Below are 16,678 nucleotides of genomic sequence, written 5' to 3'. Positions count from 1 at the left end.
TCATCCTGTTTAAGTGACTGACAAATGTCTCAGCAACCAGCCCGCTGAACTGCTGGCTGGGAGTTTCCATCCATGTCGATCATTGAAAAAGTTCACCTGTGTTATTCAAGCAGCTGTGTTTTTGATACTGTTGGGAAAACAAAACTCCAATCTGGGCCATAGTTTGATTCAAGCCTCACTTTCTCAACCTTTTCAGAATAAACTCATTCAAAGTTCCTGGAACGAAAAAGTCAAAAAGCAGTGGAAATAAGAGCAGTTTGGTGCAGCAGGGTTTATTCTGGAAAAAGGAATAAAACCGAGACTTTCTCAGAAAACAGATCTTACTGCTTTTATTCCAGTGTTGCCAACTGGTCGGTACGGAAAGTAGCTATTGGCTGCCTATTCCAGGGGAAGATGGCGCTGTAGAGATGGCAGCCTTTCTAGTCCAATCCCAACCTGATCTACACCCCCCTGGTTAGAACACAGCCTGCCACCACACGCTCCATCAGGAGATGGAGGGCGTCCTGAGAGACTGTTATGGAACCACGGACTGGGATGTGCTCCACATGAGTCCACATGGTGAGGACATAGAGGGGCTGACACGTTGTCAAACAGATTGTCTCAACTTCTGTGAGGACGTGGTTGCCCCTGCTCAGACTGTTACCCTAATGATAAACCATGGCTGTGGCAGGAAGAACATCCCATCTGACGCTGTGGCCAGCAGCACAGAAGCCCCCCTCTCCTCTTCACACTGTACACCTCAGACTTCTGCTACAACTCTGACACAGACATCATGGGGTGTATCAGGGATGACCAAGAAGAGAAGTATAGGAGTCTGGTGCGGAACTTTGCTGTTGGGTGCCACATGAGCAATCTGCAGCTCAACACCTCAAAGACTAAGGAGCTGGTCACAGACTTTGGGAAGTCCAAACCAAACCCACGACCAGTTCAGATTGTGGACACCTACAAGTACAATGGGCTTTAGCTGGACAACAAGCTGGACAGGACAAGCAACACAAAGAAGCTTTAACATCTCCAAGAAACTCCTGTGGTTGTTTTACCAGTCTGCCGTTGCCAGCATCCATTTTTACTCTGGTGACAGTTACAGAGAAGAGAACACTGGACAAACTGCTGGCCATTTTGGACAAAACCAGTCATCCTCTGAAAACCGTCATCAGCAGCCAACGTCTGATTATAACAGAACTGGAAAATAACGGTGCAATATGGTTTTCCAACACATCATGGAGTGCCTTCCCCCCTCCTTTGACCTCCACCATCTCACCTACAGAGTGAACCAGTCCATAGACAGTCCATGTCACCATAACCCTGCATAAACGGTTATCTGGAGAACCAGCAGAGCTACGTGAAGATGCTCTTCGTGGACTACAGCTCAGCATTCAATACAATCATTCAGGACATCTTAATCAACAAACTGCTCCATCTATCGAGCGGTAGCTGAAGATGCCATCGATTATATGCTTTAGCGAGAGTTGTTATTGATGTTGATCCACAAAAACATTTTTTTAAATTGTCAATACACTTCTACACTACATCTACACTGTGTAAATGTAGTGGGTTTGTACACCTCTGACACAGAGCTTATCATTTAGTCTGCTGCAGCTAGTCTCCTTTTAAATTCTTCTCTGTTAAACAGAATCATTGTGCAGCAAGACAAAGTGAGCAGCACCTACAGTATCAACAGCTTTGTTTGTGTTGCGGCTCCACAACATGATGGTGCCACCCCATAATGCATTGCACCTTTACTGCGCTGCTGGCTAGTTCCAAACTGTCTTGACAGTGCCAGTCTTAGGCCAAACCAAGGAAACATGAGAGTCCCAATAGCCTCTCATTGATCCAGGTGTATAAACCATGAAACAAGACTAAGAATTTCTAAATGTCTTCCCATGACTTTGGAAGGGTGACAGAGGTTAGTGCACAGCTTACAGCACAACTTTTTAATGAGTATCCAGCACTGTAACTACATGACTCCATGTTTTCATTAGTTTCTCTTGCCCTGCCATCACCTTCACTCACGCCACCGGTGTTTTTCCCCCCAGCTGCACTCACTCACCAATCACTCCCACCGTGTTTAGTTTCCAGGGTTCCTCATTCAGTTTGCCAGATCCTCACCGTCACTCACTGAATTCATGCCAGGTCAGGTTTGTCCACATTGTCATAGTTATAGTAAAGTTTTGTTTTCTTCAAATCACTTCATAGTTTAAGTTTTTGTTCAGCCGCGCTTTTTGTTGTTTATTGGAAATAAAGCCAGTTTTTGTTTTTGAATATCTGCATCCGGGTGCTACCTTCTCCACGCCACGCACACCAACCCAAACGTGACACAACTCTCCAACGGGCAGCCATACTAATGCTAATCTTTGGTGAGAAAGAGAAGCTTCACAGAAGCACTTCCCCTGCTTTTGAAGCAGTGAAATGTACAGTTAAATGAAAGAAAAATAAACACCAAGCTTCTTGAAGAAGAGGAAAGTTCTTCTGGAGGTCAAATATTGTCTGATATGGTGACACAGAGCCCTCAGAGGCAGAGGTGGAGCACTGGAACAAATGGGTGGGCATGTTTAGTTTGATGAGATGAATGGCCTGTGTTGGCTTATTAGGCTCAAAGTAATATTTACAGAAGTAATGACTGAGTAATGGAAGGGAGGGACAGAAGCAGAAATGCTGATATACCTTTCTGATGTAAGAATCTTCATGGTCAAGGTAACCATCATCAAGGCCCAGGTTGCGCAGCCAAGCGGTGCTGTTAAAAGGCAAGGGGGGGATGGAGGGAGGAAAGGTGGGGGAGGACTCCAATGGGTAATATGACTTGGGGAGGGGAGGCCTTGGAGGAACACTTTCCTAGATCCCATAAGGGAGAGGGTGTGAGAAAGGAGGGAGAGAAGGGACAGGAGGAGGAGAGTCCTGCACATCAGGAGAATAACAAGCCAGGTAAAGTGCAGAGCAGAAAGAACTCATAGAAATGATCTCTGAAAGGGCTCCTGTTTCCAAGAATCTCATGGTGCTTTAACAGTGAATTCATAAAGCCAGAGAGTATACCAAAGGTTCTCTGAGAAGGCCAGAACCTTCTTATGTCATTATGAGAGTATCATGTGAAAAACATCCATCCTGTAAAAATGTGTTCGCCATGGTAAACTGAAGAACAAAGATGGATAATAAGCGCAAACAGCTTATATCCTCACTTTGCATCTTTATCAAAAGAAGGGGAAGAAAATTGCTCTTCGGCAATTTCCAAATAAAATGTCAACAATCCCAGCAAAATGGTGTCCCTGTTTTCACAAGACTACAGATTATAGTCTTCAAATAATTAATGTCAGCTAGGAGTCGAGTTATCTTTAAAATGGGTTTGCATGAGCACTGCCTGTTAGGCTGTTCTATTATAGATCTGTGGAGTGATGCCAGGCTGCCCCTGGCGGTCAGAAAAGGTTAGTGGCCCAGCAGGTGTGATAAAAGGACTGAGAAGCTCGCTGGTCATCACATTGGGTCTCATGGCCAGCACCTCTGAAACAAGAGGCCCGAGAGTGTGTAGAGATCTGACAAAATGCCAGTCCAACGGGAGTCCTGAGGCAGGAGGATCTGGGGTTCAGGAACAGGGAAGCGTTTTCTGTGGCCATCCTGGTACTCTGCTGAGTGGTGCTGTGGATGGAAATCTGAGCCCCTGAATATCAGAGTAGGTTTGAACTGAGTCTGAAGGCGTGATACATTGAGAAAACTGATCTGGTCAAAGTTTAGATGCTGATCAAGGTTTGAGCTCTTTCTGCTTTTGTTGATTTCCTCTACTACGGGGTCCAATCTACCTAAGGACTCCCTGAGGTTCAGAAGAGTGAGGGTGGGCAGAGGAAAGCTGTGTTCATCAGTCCCACAAGCCTAAAAAATAGAATTGATATGTTCTGCATGTGAGGTTAGGTCAGGCTCCCAGCAGGTTTTGGGTGTACTCTCAGGCTTAGAATCCCATTTAAAAACAGGTGTGGGGTGTGATCTGGGATGAAGCCAGAAGCTTGAACTTCTACACACTTCTGGGTTGACTCTAGTTTCTGAGTATGGGCCAGATTCTGGACTGGGGATAAGCCCCGGCTGGGTGTGTCCGGTGCTTACCTCCGGGCCCAGCTGTTTGGTGGGGGAGGCCTGGCAGCCCAGCACTGGGGAGAAGGGGCTGAGCGGGCTGGTTAGGCTTACTGAGCTCAGGGGACTGGCTGGACTATTGGTGCTAAAGGAACCTGATGCACCGCTGGCAACTGTGAGAGGAAGAAAGAAAAGTGGTGAGACAGCCACAGGGTGTGAGGACACACCAAAGACATCAAACAGGCTTTTTACCTATGTGCTGAGCTGTATCTGTGCCTCTGGAGGAGTTACTCTTGTGAAGTCCCTCCAATACATCCTGGACTCTCCAAAACTCTTTCTGGATGTGTCTACGAACGAGTTCACTCTGAAAGGAGATCACAAGAAGAAGAAAGGAGAGCTGCTTTCTATCAGAAGAAAGAGAGCTCTTTATGAATCACGTGAGAAAGGAACACACTGCAGACAGGGGATATTCTGCGGACTCAATCATTTTTAGTCTTTAAGTTTAAAGTTTAAATTTAAACTAAAGAGCTCAGTTTCATGAAAACAGAAAGCAACAAGTCCAGTCAGTGAAATGAGAGTTTGTTGGTGCAGGCCGAGGTGCCCAAGTGATATTTATTAGTTATTGTGCAATCACTCTGTAAAAACTAAACTATTACTATTACTAGATTTGATTATCATCATATCTAATAATAACACTAATTATTATTATCATAAATGATACATTATAACAGTCATTGCATGGTCACAACATTGTTGAGAGTTGAATTCAGAGGACGAGTGAAGAAAAAGAACCACTGATAGGTTTCAGACAGGGAATACATCCAGAGAAGAAAGCACCTCGGTTCTGTTAAAGGGGAACGGTACCTGCTTCTGAGGCTGAGGGTTTGCTCATTTTTTCACAGAAGAACATTTCATCTGTTGATATTTTAGTGAAATGGAGGATTGATTTTCTTGTTTTCTTTGGTCCCCGCTTTAAATAGTTGGTTTTGTATCAAAGAGGATCAAATGCGTGGCTGTTTGATACTCCTGAGTATCATTTGTTTTGGAATTTGAATGGAAATTGAAATGCTGTAAAAGAAACTTCTTTTTCAGATGCAGTTCTCAGCTGAACAGAGAAAATGAGGTTTTGACGTGTTACCTGCCCTCCAGCATTCAGTTGTTCCCACAGATCTCCATGGATTGCATTGGCCTCGTCCTCTAAAGCCTCAAACTCCATACGAATGGTGGTTAAAGCCTGAGAGAGGAAGAAATAAATGCACTCCATCATTAATGGTTTAGTCCGATTCAAAATGAACTGCAGAACATGAAGCAAAGTGTCAGCTTCTGTCCTCGCTGTACAGCACTGATGGAGTTTCAAACCCGTTCAAATCTTCCAGATTCACTTTCAGTTATTTTCTTAGTCTGCACACAATATTCCACAATGCCAAAGCAGTGACAGCTTGTTCTTTTAGTCTTTAAAAGAACAAGTTTGCCCATCTTAAAACAGGCCTGACACTGTCCTGGAGCACCTGAGATACCGCAGGTCACAACTTCGGTCTCCAGCCCCTCATCCCCTCATCGGTTTGCTTTTGTTGGCCTTTGATGGCGTTCCGTTAATCATAAAAAGCAGACATGCCCCATTTATGTGGGGAATCAGAGCCCTCAGCTCCACAGCTATCCATGAACCTGAACACACTTCTAAATCTGGACTGGGGTCCACCTGAGTCCACTTGAATTCATTAGACATAATACAGAAGCCACACAGCTGCTTTCATGAGGCTCACACAGCGGGCTGGGGATTCGTCCACAAGCCCGCGAGTCAGTATAGAAGACATCTGCAACCAAAAGACTTCCCAGTTATGGCTAGCAGCCAAGCTGAGAGCTTTTTGATTGAGAATGGACATATGAAAGAGATCCAAATTCCATTGTGAAGATGGGAGAGCGTTACAGGCAAACATGGTGATGGCAGCATCATGCTGGCAGCCCACGAGTGTTTTCTTTCCACTGTCACCATCAGATTATTCAGCAGTGATTGTTGGCATTTGCTTGAATTTAGCAGGTCTTTAAATAAGTGGGGCTGTAGCGTGCACAGATTAGCACTGTCTTACACTGGAAGCCTGGGAGAGCTCCCCTCTGATGTGAATGAGATGGTTCTGCTGGGTTTCCTTCTTGAACTGCAGCTTCTCTGTGATTACAGGCTGGATACGGTAAAGCTCCATCTCCTGATGAGTTGCCACCAGTTCCTCCTCTAGGCTGTCCTGGGAACAGACAGGTAAAAAGTAAAAAGTGTCTCACATGTGACATGGTGCAGTTGTTTAATACTTTATTATTGTTTTATTCTGGTGGGAAATAACAGCTGATCTTTCCAAACAAAGTTACATCCCAATCCCAAAACAGCTGGAACACTGTACATACAAAGAGAATGCAGGACTCCTTTCCCAACAGAACATAGAAAACTAATCAAATGTTGAAAGCAAATGTTCCTATTTCATAAAAAATGTTGTCACCACTTCATTTGTTTATGGACAGAGCTGCTGATCTGAACTCTATCAGCTCTGCACTAAATGAAGTGACTTTCAGAACATTCAGTTCTCTGAGTGGGTGTACAGCCTAAAACCTCCACAGGATGTGTGTTACTGCAGAGAGTGGCTTCAATACCTACCAGTGACGCGCGGGTCGACGAAAAAAAATCCTGCAACCGACCGCTTTTTCCACTAACCCGCCCGTTAACTCAGACCGCAAGAAATATTTATGAAAAAATGTTGATCCGACCCGCTTCCCGAACCGCTTTTAAAAAAAGTAGCCAATGGTCTTAATGAACATCCTAGCGTCATTGGCAACGCACAACGGACCTCATATAGCCTACCTGCATTCATTTTTAAGGTGTTAAAATTGTAAGATGGCATTGCTTGTAAGTTTGTTGACAAACTTGCCCCGCTTCAGCATTCAAAAGTTAAATTAGCGCTCAGCATCTAAAAGAATACAATAGAGGTAGCCTTCCCACAACAATTGGCTATAGGCAACTTCGTCACATGGATGAATAATAAAAGCTCTCACATCACATGCACAATATATGTCTTTATTAACGTATGTCTGTGAACGCGTGTCTCATTTTAGACAACCAAAAATATATGATCAGGTCGCATAAAGACATCTATGGTCTGTTGACTTTTTGGCTGCGATGGCTTCCCGGTGCCACACTTGTGACGGGCCATGTTGGTCGTTCCAGTTTTGTGGCTATCAAATGCATACATTGCTTCACAGGAGGTGCACATGACAAAGCCTGCACTTTGCTCATCATCTTTGATGATCTCGGCGAATGAGTCCCAAACCTTACTTTTTTCTGCGTGTGTGTTTGCGGAGCTTCCACTCTACCAACTTGACCTTCTCTCTTGCCGTCTCCATACCTACTGTAGTTCTGACCACGTACGTCATCTCTGGAAGTTATTCAGCCAATAAAGTGTATTTATTTAATAGAACATTGTGTCTACTGTTTGAATTACAAACGTTTAACAAGTTATTTTTTAATATTTATCTCAAACGACAAAACGACCCGACCGATTGCAACCCGAATATCATTAAAAATATTTTTTTATGACCCGCAACTGCGGGTGACCGCGGATGCCTGCAGGCGCCCGCTGCTTCGGGTCAGCCCGCGCATCACTGATACCTACCCTAACCCTAACCCTAAGCCCACTGAACAGTATAAAACCGAATTCAGGGCAAGCTTAAAGATAAACGTTTTATCACCAAATTGGACACAGAACTATCCTTTAGACCTGATCACCTAAGGGGCTGCCACAAAGGAGGGCGTATGGTGATAAACAGCTGAAACGCCTGCTGATGTTGTGGTTCACCACTGATGAATTAGTCCTGAAATTGTTTAAGAAAAACTAGCTTAGCTTCCTGGTAGAGTGGAAATGCAGCTGGCATCTCCAGGCTAACAGCGTTACAAAACCTCAACAATAGGCCACAATATTCCAAATTTCAAATTCCAAATTTATGAAGAGGGATCAATCGCTTTTTCAGTTTGCATGCTCACAGTCCTGTAAGATAACTGGCTGCTGGTTTCTATGTTCTTATGATAGGATTACCCCACAGGAATGACCTTAGCGACTGGTTCGGCCACAACATTATGGAAATGACTGGCATAAAGGTATCAGATTAAAAAGCTTTTAGGAAAAATGATGACAACTTGGACACTTTTCCACTTTTGACACAGGACCCAGAGGCTTCCAGTTTATTTAATTATTTTTTTTAATAAGTTAATAACTTCAACAAGGATTGTGTATGTACAACCTTTCCCTTTCACTGAACCCTAAAGCTGGGCATACACTGTGCGATTTTTTCAATCGCGGTATTCAGCTGCTGCTCATACTGTACGAGTGAATCGCAAGGGTTAAAACGTCACAGCTCACAATTCCTGTTCTCACACTGTACGACCCGATGGTCTGATGCGATCTGGCTGCTCACACTGCACGACACGTCGGACTCGGTCGCCGGTCGCTGCCATGCTGTTCTGTTGTCTTCTTCTTCTTCTGTTGACAATTTTTTCTTCCGTACCTATGTGCGCGCATGCGTAGTGTGACAGGATGAGGTCAATCGGCTCGTGCAACTGCTTCAACTGTGCGAGAGCCTCACGAGCGGCGACCAGGATTTCAAACAAGTTTGATTTTCATCCGATCGATCGGGAGGTGGTCGGGAGGGCTTAATCGTTTGTCGTTACCCCGTGTATACTACACGATGCGAGACGCACGATTGAGCCAAAACTCGGCCCGATCTCCAAAATAGTCGCACGAGTCAAAATCTTGTCGACATCGGGCCAAAAATCGCACAATGTATGCCCAGCTTAAGGTAACATGACCAGGCTCTGTCACAGGACTGCACGCCGAACCTTAAGTCGGGCTTTACATGCCACATTTTGAAAAATTAATTTTTAATTAATTTTTTAATAAGTTCAACAATGATTGGGTGTTATATAACCTTTCCCTTTCACTGAACTCTAACCTTAAGGTAACAGGAATTTTTTAAATTAATTTTGAATATATTTTTAATAAAATGTAATAATTTTTCTTCTTCTCTACTTTATTTTTCAGTCCATAACACACACCTGTATGGACCCTGTGTCTATTGCACCCACTTGAAACACAACTCAGATCACACAGAGTTTCCCACGGCCTCCTGAGTTACTCCAAGACCACGGCACTACACGCGGCAATTACCAGCCAGGTCATGAGTTGTAGAGTGCACCCCCCTGGCTCCTACACCAAACTCCATGGCGACTGTTCAGACGCGTAGGAGGGGAGCCACTGAGTAAAAACTCACAAGCCTTACCCTAACCCTACCCAGACAGTGGCTTCAATACCTACCCTAACCCTAACCCTACCCAGAGAGTGGCTTCCCTAACTCTAAGCTACAGTTCCTAATAACCATGGTATTAAGTGCTAAACCTTTAACCCACCCAGCATAAACCTGATTCTCGGAGCCTGTGTGTTTCCAGATGTGCGGAGGTGACATATTTTCACCTCCACCCCTGACAGGACTGATCTAGTTTTTCTAAGTACACAGACCAAGTTCCAAGGAGGACATGTGTCAGTTAATGATGGTTGATGCTTCAAAGCTAATACATGTAGCCAGCTCATTTCTAATGTTCCACTGAGGGCCTGTCTTCTAAACACAACTCCACCACATTATGGAACTGGGATTTAACAACATACCTTGTCCATTCTCAGCCTGTGGACGACGGCCTGGTGGTCTTTCAGAATCCGGCTCTGCTCACACAGTCGCCCCAGAAGTTTCTGCGTCACACACAACATCATGTGATCATGTGATCATGTATCCTGGAGACAACAGGGAGGAAGAGCAAAGGCCAGAGCACAGCAATGGAAGTGCATACAGCATAGGGCCAGGGCCGCTGAGGGGCCACTGAGGGGCCACTGAGGGGCCGCTGAGGGCCAGGGCCGCTGAGGGGCCGCTGAGGGGCCACTGAGGGGCCGCTGAGGGCCAGGGCCGCTGAGGGGCCGCTGAGGGGCCGCTGAGGGCCAGGGCCGCTGAGGGGCCGCTGAGGGGCCGCTGAGGGCCAGGGCCGCTGAGGGGCCACTGAGGGGCCGCTGAGGGCCAGGGCCGCTGAGGGGCCGCTGAGGGGCCGCTGAGGGGCCGCTGAGGGCCAGGGCCGCTGAGGGCCAGGGCTGCTGAGGGCCAGGGCCACTGAGGGGCCGCTGAGGGGCCGCTGAGGGCCAGGGCTGCTGAGGGGCCACTGAGGGGCCGCTGAGGGCCATGCTGCTGAGGGGCCGCTGAGGGGCCACTGAGGGCCAGGGCCGCTGAGGGGCCACTGAGGGGCCGCTGAGGGCCAGGGCTGCTGAGGGGCCACTGAGGGGCCACTGAGGGGCTGCTGAGGGGCCACTGAGGGGCTGCTGAGGGGCCGCTGAGGGGCCGCTGAGGGGCCGCTGAGTGGATGCTGAGGGCCAGGCCGCCGAGGGGCCGCTGAGAGCCAGGTCTGGGGGCTTCAGCCTTTTCGGCTTGCTTGATTGGCTGCCTGTGTGACAGATATTTTTTCAAATGAGACTTCAAATCATGATTTTCAAAATATTAATAAAAGCATTCTGACAGCATTACTTCACTTTGTGTACAGGCAGAGCAGCTGGCTGCACCCTGCTTCAGGTGGTCCCAAAGCTCCAGAACAGAGCCGAGGACACGCAGAGCAGAGCTCAGCAGCAGCCCTCTGCCCCGCGCTGAGCTGAGGCAGCTGCTGGGGCGGCAGCTGCTGGGGCGGCAGCTGCTGGGGCGGCAGCTGCTGGGGGGGCAGCTGCTGGGGCGGCAGCTGCTGGGGCGGCAGCTGCTGGGGCGGCAGCTGCTGGGGCAGGAAGGTACGCACACCTCTGGCCATATTCTGTATTTGGAAGAATAAAGATGTGCATGTAGTCTCTTACACTGGTTTCAATCTCGTTGAGTTTCAGCGTAGGATGCAGTTCCCTGCTGTAGGCTTCATGGAAAGGAGGAACCTGTGAAAGAAAGATCCACATCAAACATCAGAGTTCCCTTCTGAGCTGCTCTGTACTCAGACTGAAGTCAAACTGCTGCCCATGCTGTGTGCTGGCTGGCTTCAGCAGTGTGTCATCTCATTCTCAAAAGGTCAGGCTAAAATGATCCATTCTGAAATGGGAGAAATGTGATGACACATGCTGGAAGGTCCTGTGGATGCTCTGCAGCTTTACTGGAAGTACGTTCCCTGGGACCACACAACCCGACTCACTGGAGTTGGTCAGTTTGCTACAGTTCAAAGTATTTTTTCAGAATCTACTTTTGGATGTCTGAATCATTTCATTCTAAGAACCTGCTGGATGGTCAGCTCAGTGTAATAGTGTGAACATGTGTCAGTGCTGTTTATGGTCACCACTTCATCTTTAGCTTTCTACCCCTAACCCGCTCTGCCTTCACACAGGTGCTCTCCCTCGCTGTGCATCTGTGCATCAGTGCACAGATGCACAGATGCACAGATGCACAGATGCACAGATGCACTGATGCACTGATGCACAGATGCACAGATGCACAGATGCACTGATGCACTGATGCACAGATGCACAGATGCACAGATGCACTGATGCACAGATGCACAGATGCACTGATGCACAGATCAGCTGCTCTCTTAGTTCATGTGGAAGTTGACACACTGCCTCTGACTCAGAGTTCATCTGAGGTCAGACCAACATCTGCTGAGGACCTGATGGTGCTTTGTTTGGCTTGTCCCACTGTAACAGAGACATCTAATACAAGGTTAACACAACTAATTGAATCTAAAGTGCTCAGCGCTGATACTGATTGTCTCCAGCAGCTGTGTGACAGAGCTCTCTGTCAGATGTCAGAGGATAAAAAGGCTGGAAATATGCTGTTATTTCAAAGTTTGTTACATCATTGAAATTCTCCATTCATCAAGTAACTACACCTGTCAACTGAATGTAGAAAGTACAAGATCCTCTGAAATGCAGACTAGAGGAAGTACGAGGTGAAAGAATGGAGATCTAAAAGTACCCGGAGCTCCCCTGCAGCACATGTCGGCCCCTGCACCAGGACCACCCAACACTAATGCAGCTGTGTCAGGAACAGGTTCGCTTAGATGGAGGCATCATCAGGGAGGAGACAGGACAGGTGGAAAAGGAAAGGAAGGAAAACAGTGTGGGGGCCCCCGTGTGTCCTCCTACCTGCTGGTCCAGGTAGTCCAGGTTGCGCTGGAGCTGAAGGTCTAACAAGTCCTCCTGAGCCCAGCGGCAGCAACAAACATGGAAGTCACACAAACAGAACACCTTCACATGTCGGCAGTCACACTAAAACACACTCACTGCACCACCAATAACTCCCCCAGCCATGCTCCTCCTCGCTGTCTCCGTCCCCTGTCCAGGTCCCACTGTTCCAGTCCTCTGATGGAGCAGCTGCTGATGGAGCAGCTGCTGATGGAGGAGTTGCTGATGGAGCAGCTGCTGATGGAGCAGCTGCTGATGGAGGATCTGCTGATGGAGGAGTTGCTGATGGAGCAGCTGCTGATGGAGCAGCTGCTGATGGAGGAGTTGCTGATGGAGCAGCTGCTGATGGAGGATCTGCTGATGGAGCAGCTGCTGATGGAGGAGCTGCTGATGGAGGAGTTGCTGATGGAGCAGCTGCTGACGGAGGATCTGCTGATGGAGCAGCTGCTGATGGAGCAGCTGCTGATGGAGGAGTTGCTGATGGAGCAGCTGCTGACGGAGGATCTGCTGATGGAGCAGCTGCTGATGGAGCAGCTGCTGATGGAACAGCTGCTGATGGAGGAGTTGCTGATGGAGCAGCTGCTGATGGAGGATCTGCTGATGGAGCAGCTGCTGATGGAGCAGCTGCTGATGGAGCAGCTGCTGATGGAGGAGCTGCTGATGGAGCAGCTGCTGATGGAGCAGCTGCTGATGGAGGAGCTGCTGATGGAGCAGCTGCTGATGGAGCAGCTGTATGCAGCACACAGGATGAGCAGCTCCAACAGAATCAGGGACAGAACCTGATGGACGTTGGAGCTGCTGCTGGGACTGCCAGGCACCTCAAACTTAAAACCTGGCCAGTGGTTCTGTGATGGGATTTCTGTATGTGCTGTGAGCCTGACGCATGATCTGACAAGCATACCTTAAGTTACACGTGCACAGAGGGAGATGCTTGTGTCAGGTTAGTGCAGCACAGGAGAAGGTAGAAGAGTGAGACATGGACAGGTGACAACGCAGAGCCAGAGGAACAGATCCCGTTTCACATACATGTACCACGGTACCTACCATTTTCATGTGGATGGAGGGGGACACGGGGTAGCTGTGGTGGTATAATCCTTGACTTAAGGACCTCCTATCACCAGGGTACACGTACTGAGGAGACAAGCCAAGGTAATAAGGAAAAAGTGCAGGAGCAGGATGAATGGTTTCATTTTAGTGAAACAAAACATGCATTTCTTCTTCTTCTTGCACTAGGTATCATTTCTATTCTGTTCTACAAATCAACAACAACAACATTACAAGAAATTCTGTTTAAAAATGCTCCGATTTTTAGGCTGGTCTGACCTTTGGTGAGCTAATGGATCTTCTCAGGCTGTATGTGAAGGGATCCGCATAGATCACATCCTCCCTCATCCTCCCTGCAAAGCGCTCAAAGTGGCTGGAAGGGGACCGAGCCGGAGAGTAGGGTCCCCCTGAAGACAAGGACGGGGACCTGGGTACAGACCTGGAGCGTGGCTGAATGGACAAGCGTCTCATAGATGATTCCATTCCACCGTAGTGCTGCGGCCCCCAGGGGTCCCTGAGCAACTGCGGCCCATCCCTCAGTGAGCGCCGCTCCACACTCCAGTGTCGATCGTGCCCCCCCACAGGAGACACAGAGCAGATGCTGTCCGGCCGCACCCCTCCTGGGTACAGAGGGAACTCGTCCACGTAGAGTGAGCCACCAGAGTGCCTGTAGAAGTCAGCTGGGACCCCTCTGCTGAGGGGGTAGTACCCAGCCGGGCTGAGGGCACAGGAAACCAGCTGTGAGAATATCTCCTGTCAGATGGGCTTCATGAATACAGCATCTGAATGGTGTTAAAAAATATAACACACACAGTGCCATCTCCCACCCCCACCCTTTAGTATGGTGCAGCCCTCCTGGGAGCCCTGATGACTGGAACAACCCACAGGAGGCTCAGCTGGGTGTGAGTGGGAGACGGAAAGCTGTAAGGAGGAGAACCAGCAGCTGCCTTCTCCTGCATGACCCTAACCCTAACCCTAAGGCAGAACAACAGGTCCGCCATTTTTAAACTAAGACAAAACAACAGAAACTGAACAGTATAAAACCGAATTCAGGGCAAGCTTAAAGATAAACGTTTTATCACCAAATTGGACACAGAACTATCCTTTAGACCTGATCACCTAAGGGGCTGCCACAAAGGAGGGCGTATGGTGATAAACAGCTGAAACGCCTGCTGATGTTGTGGTTCACCACTGATGAATTAGTCCTGAAATTGTTTAAGAAAAACTAGCTTAGCTTCCTGGTAGAGTGGAAATGCAGCTGGCATCTCCAGGCTAACAGCGTTACAAAACCTCAACAATAGGCCACAATATTCCAAATTTCAAATTTCAAATTCCAAATTTATGAAGAGGGATCAATCGCTTTTTCAGTTTGCATGCTCACAGTCCTGTAAGATAACTGGCTGCTGGTTTCTATGTTCTTATGATAGGATTACCCCACAGGAATGACCTTAGCGACTGGTTCGGCCACAACATTATGGAAATGACTGGCATAAAGGTATCAGATTAAAAAGCTTTTAGGAAAAATGATGACAACTTGGACACTTTTCCACTTTTGACACAGGACCCAGAGGCTTCCAGTTTATTTAATTAATTTATTTAATAAGTTAATAACTTCAACAAGGATTGTGTATGTACAACCTTTCCCTTTCACTGAACCCTAAGGTAACATGACCAGGCTCTGTCACAGGACTGCATGCCGAACCTTAAGTCGGGGTACAAGCCACATTTTGAAAATGAATTTTTAAATAATATTTTTTTAATAAGCTAATAATCCCATCAATTATCATGTATATAACCTTTCCCTTTCACTAAACTCTAACCCTAAGGTAACAGGTCTAGACTGTGTCACAGGACTGCACGCCGAACCATGGACTCACATTCCACATTTTGAAAAATTAATTTTTAATATATTTTTTATAAAATTGAATAATTTCTCTTCTGTTCTCCCTTCTTTTGCATCACATAACACACACCGATATGGACCCTGTGTCTATTGCACCCACTTGAAACATAACTCAAAAACGCACGGAGTTTCCCACGGCCTCCTGAGTTACTCCAAGACCATTCCAGCACACGCAGCAGCCACCATCTTTAGAAATGTTATGTGAGCATGAGCCATCCCACAATGGAAGAACAACCGCAGCAGAGCTCACGTAGCGCCCTCCTTAGAGGTCCTCTCTTACACCGGTTGCGTGTAGCTCTAATGCAAATGTATCCTGACGGCAATATTGTGACAACCTTCACTGCCAGCTTGTTAGTGGCTGCGTGTGGACTACGACATAATGATAATTGTAACACTGTAATGGCAAAAGACACAAGACTAACTTAGCCTACTTGTTGTGTTATATTCATCTGTACTGAAATGGCATGACGACAGGAACTTATTGCAAAGGATTTTGTGCAGCATAGGCTACGCCACAGAGGCTGTTGGCATTCGGTAAGTTTTTTTTTAACGAAGTCATTGGTTAACCTACTTTCCTGTAACACCGCCAAATGCACCGTTCTCTGTTTGTGACTTTGTAACGTGGGCTTTTAACAGCCCGAGTTCGGTGTCGCGTTTGATTCGTGTTTAAAAAGTACCGTGACTGGAACGGCGCCGTTGCGCGTAATGTGTGGCTGTGCGTGTCTGCGCAGGCACAGCAATTATTTTTCTACCCAAAACCCTTATTCCTCCACAAGTACGCCTAGAACTAGTGGTCAATGATTGGAGAAAATGTATAATACCAAGGGCACGAATTAACATTGATTGTGTGGTGGGAGCCTAACCAGTCTAAAATGGGGGCATAACTTGTTCGACGAGGCAGAGAATGACGCGCGACAGGACACAGATATCATAAATGGCACTTCTAGAATTTTCGGTGACCGACTTTAATCGACTAATGAGGCTCAGTGGTCGGTCAAGACTTTTTTTAAATTTCGACATCCCTAGTATAAACTCCTAATACCTAACCCTAACCCTGACCCTAATCCTAATCCTAATCCTGACCCTAACCCTAACCCTGACCCTGACCCTGAGCCTGACCCTAACCTTGACCCTAACCCTGACCCTAACCTTGACCCTAACCCTGACCCTAACCCTGACCCTAACCCTGACCCTGACCCTAACCCTAACCCTAACTCAGCATGGTGCAAAGCAGAGGGAAGGCCCCACTCATTTACCTGTTGATGTCCTCCTGAGAGCTCATGCCCCGCCGCTGGTTGACCCACTGTTGCAGCTGGGCCATGGAGCTCTTTCTCTGGGCCACCCTCTCCGGTGTTGTCCTCGGCACAAATCCCCTCCTGAACACCACATTCTCCTGCTGATCCTTGGGCTCCTGGACGCCATCATGGCCACTGTAACTTCTGGAGGGCTGAACGTTGTTACT

General features: G+C 47.4%; 1 protein-coding gene across 10 annotated transcripts in view; it reads right to left on the bottom strand.

Annotated features, from left to right (window-relative positions):
• plekha6 (pleckstrin homology domain containing, family A member 6) overlaps positions 1–16,678 on the bottom strand; it is a 117,030-nt gene that overhangs the window by 34,169 nt on the left and 66,183 nt on the right. For 7 of the 10 annotated variants that reach the window (XM_075461928.1, XM_075461924.1, XM_075461926.1 and 4 more), the window contains 11 exons: positions 16,473–16,678; positions 13,593–14,031; positions 13,314–13,400; positions 12,231–12,284; positions 10,962–11,033; positions 9,750–9,830; positions 6,141–6,290; positions 5,192–5,287; positions 4,306–4,417; positions 4,087–4,226; positions 2,665–2,832 (listed from right to left, as the gene is read on the bottom strand). The exon at positions 16,473–16,678 is cut by the window's right edge and continues 298 nt beyond it. In XM_075461928.1, coding sequence (XP_075318043.1) covers positions 2,665–2,832; positions 4,087–4,226; positions 4,306–4,417; positions 5,192–5,287; positions 6,141–6,290; positions 9,750–9,830; positions 10,962–11,033; positions 12,231–12,284; positions 13,314–13,400; positions 13,593–14,031; positions 16,473–16,678 — 1,605 coding nt within the window. The remainder of the gene's footprint in view (positions 1–2,664; positions 2,833–4,086; positions 4,227–4,305; positions 4,418–5,191; positions 5,288–6,140; positions 6,291–9,749; positions 9,831–10,961; positions 11,034–12,230; positions 12,285–13,313; positions 13,401–13,592; positions 14,032–16,472) is intronic. The other 3 variants (XM_075461923.1, XM_075461929.1, XM_075461930.1) reach the window with 3 other exon arrangements.

Source organism: Odontesthes bonariensis, chromosome 3, assembly GCF_027942865.1.
Source record: "Odontesthes bonariensis isolate fOdoBon6 chromosome 3, fOdoBon6.hap1, whole genome shotgun sequence".
In the NCBI taxonomy this organism is placed as follows: domain Eukaryota; kingdom Metazoa; phylum Chordata; class Actinopteri; order Atheriniformes; family Atherinopsidae; genus Odontesthes; species Odontesthes bonariensis.
The sequence above is the reverse complement of the archived record's forward strand: the minus strand, read 5'-3'. Positions and strand labels throughout refer to the sequence as shown.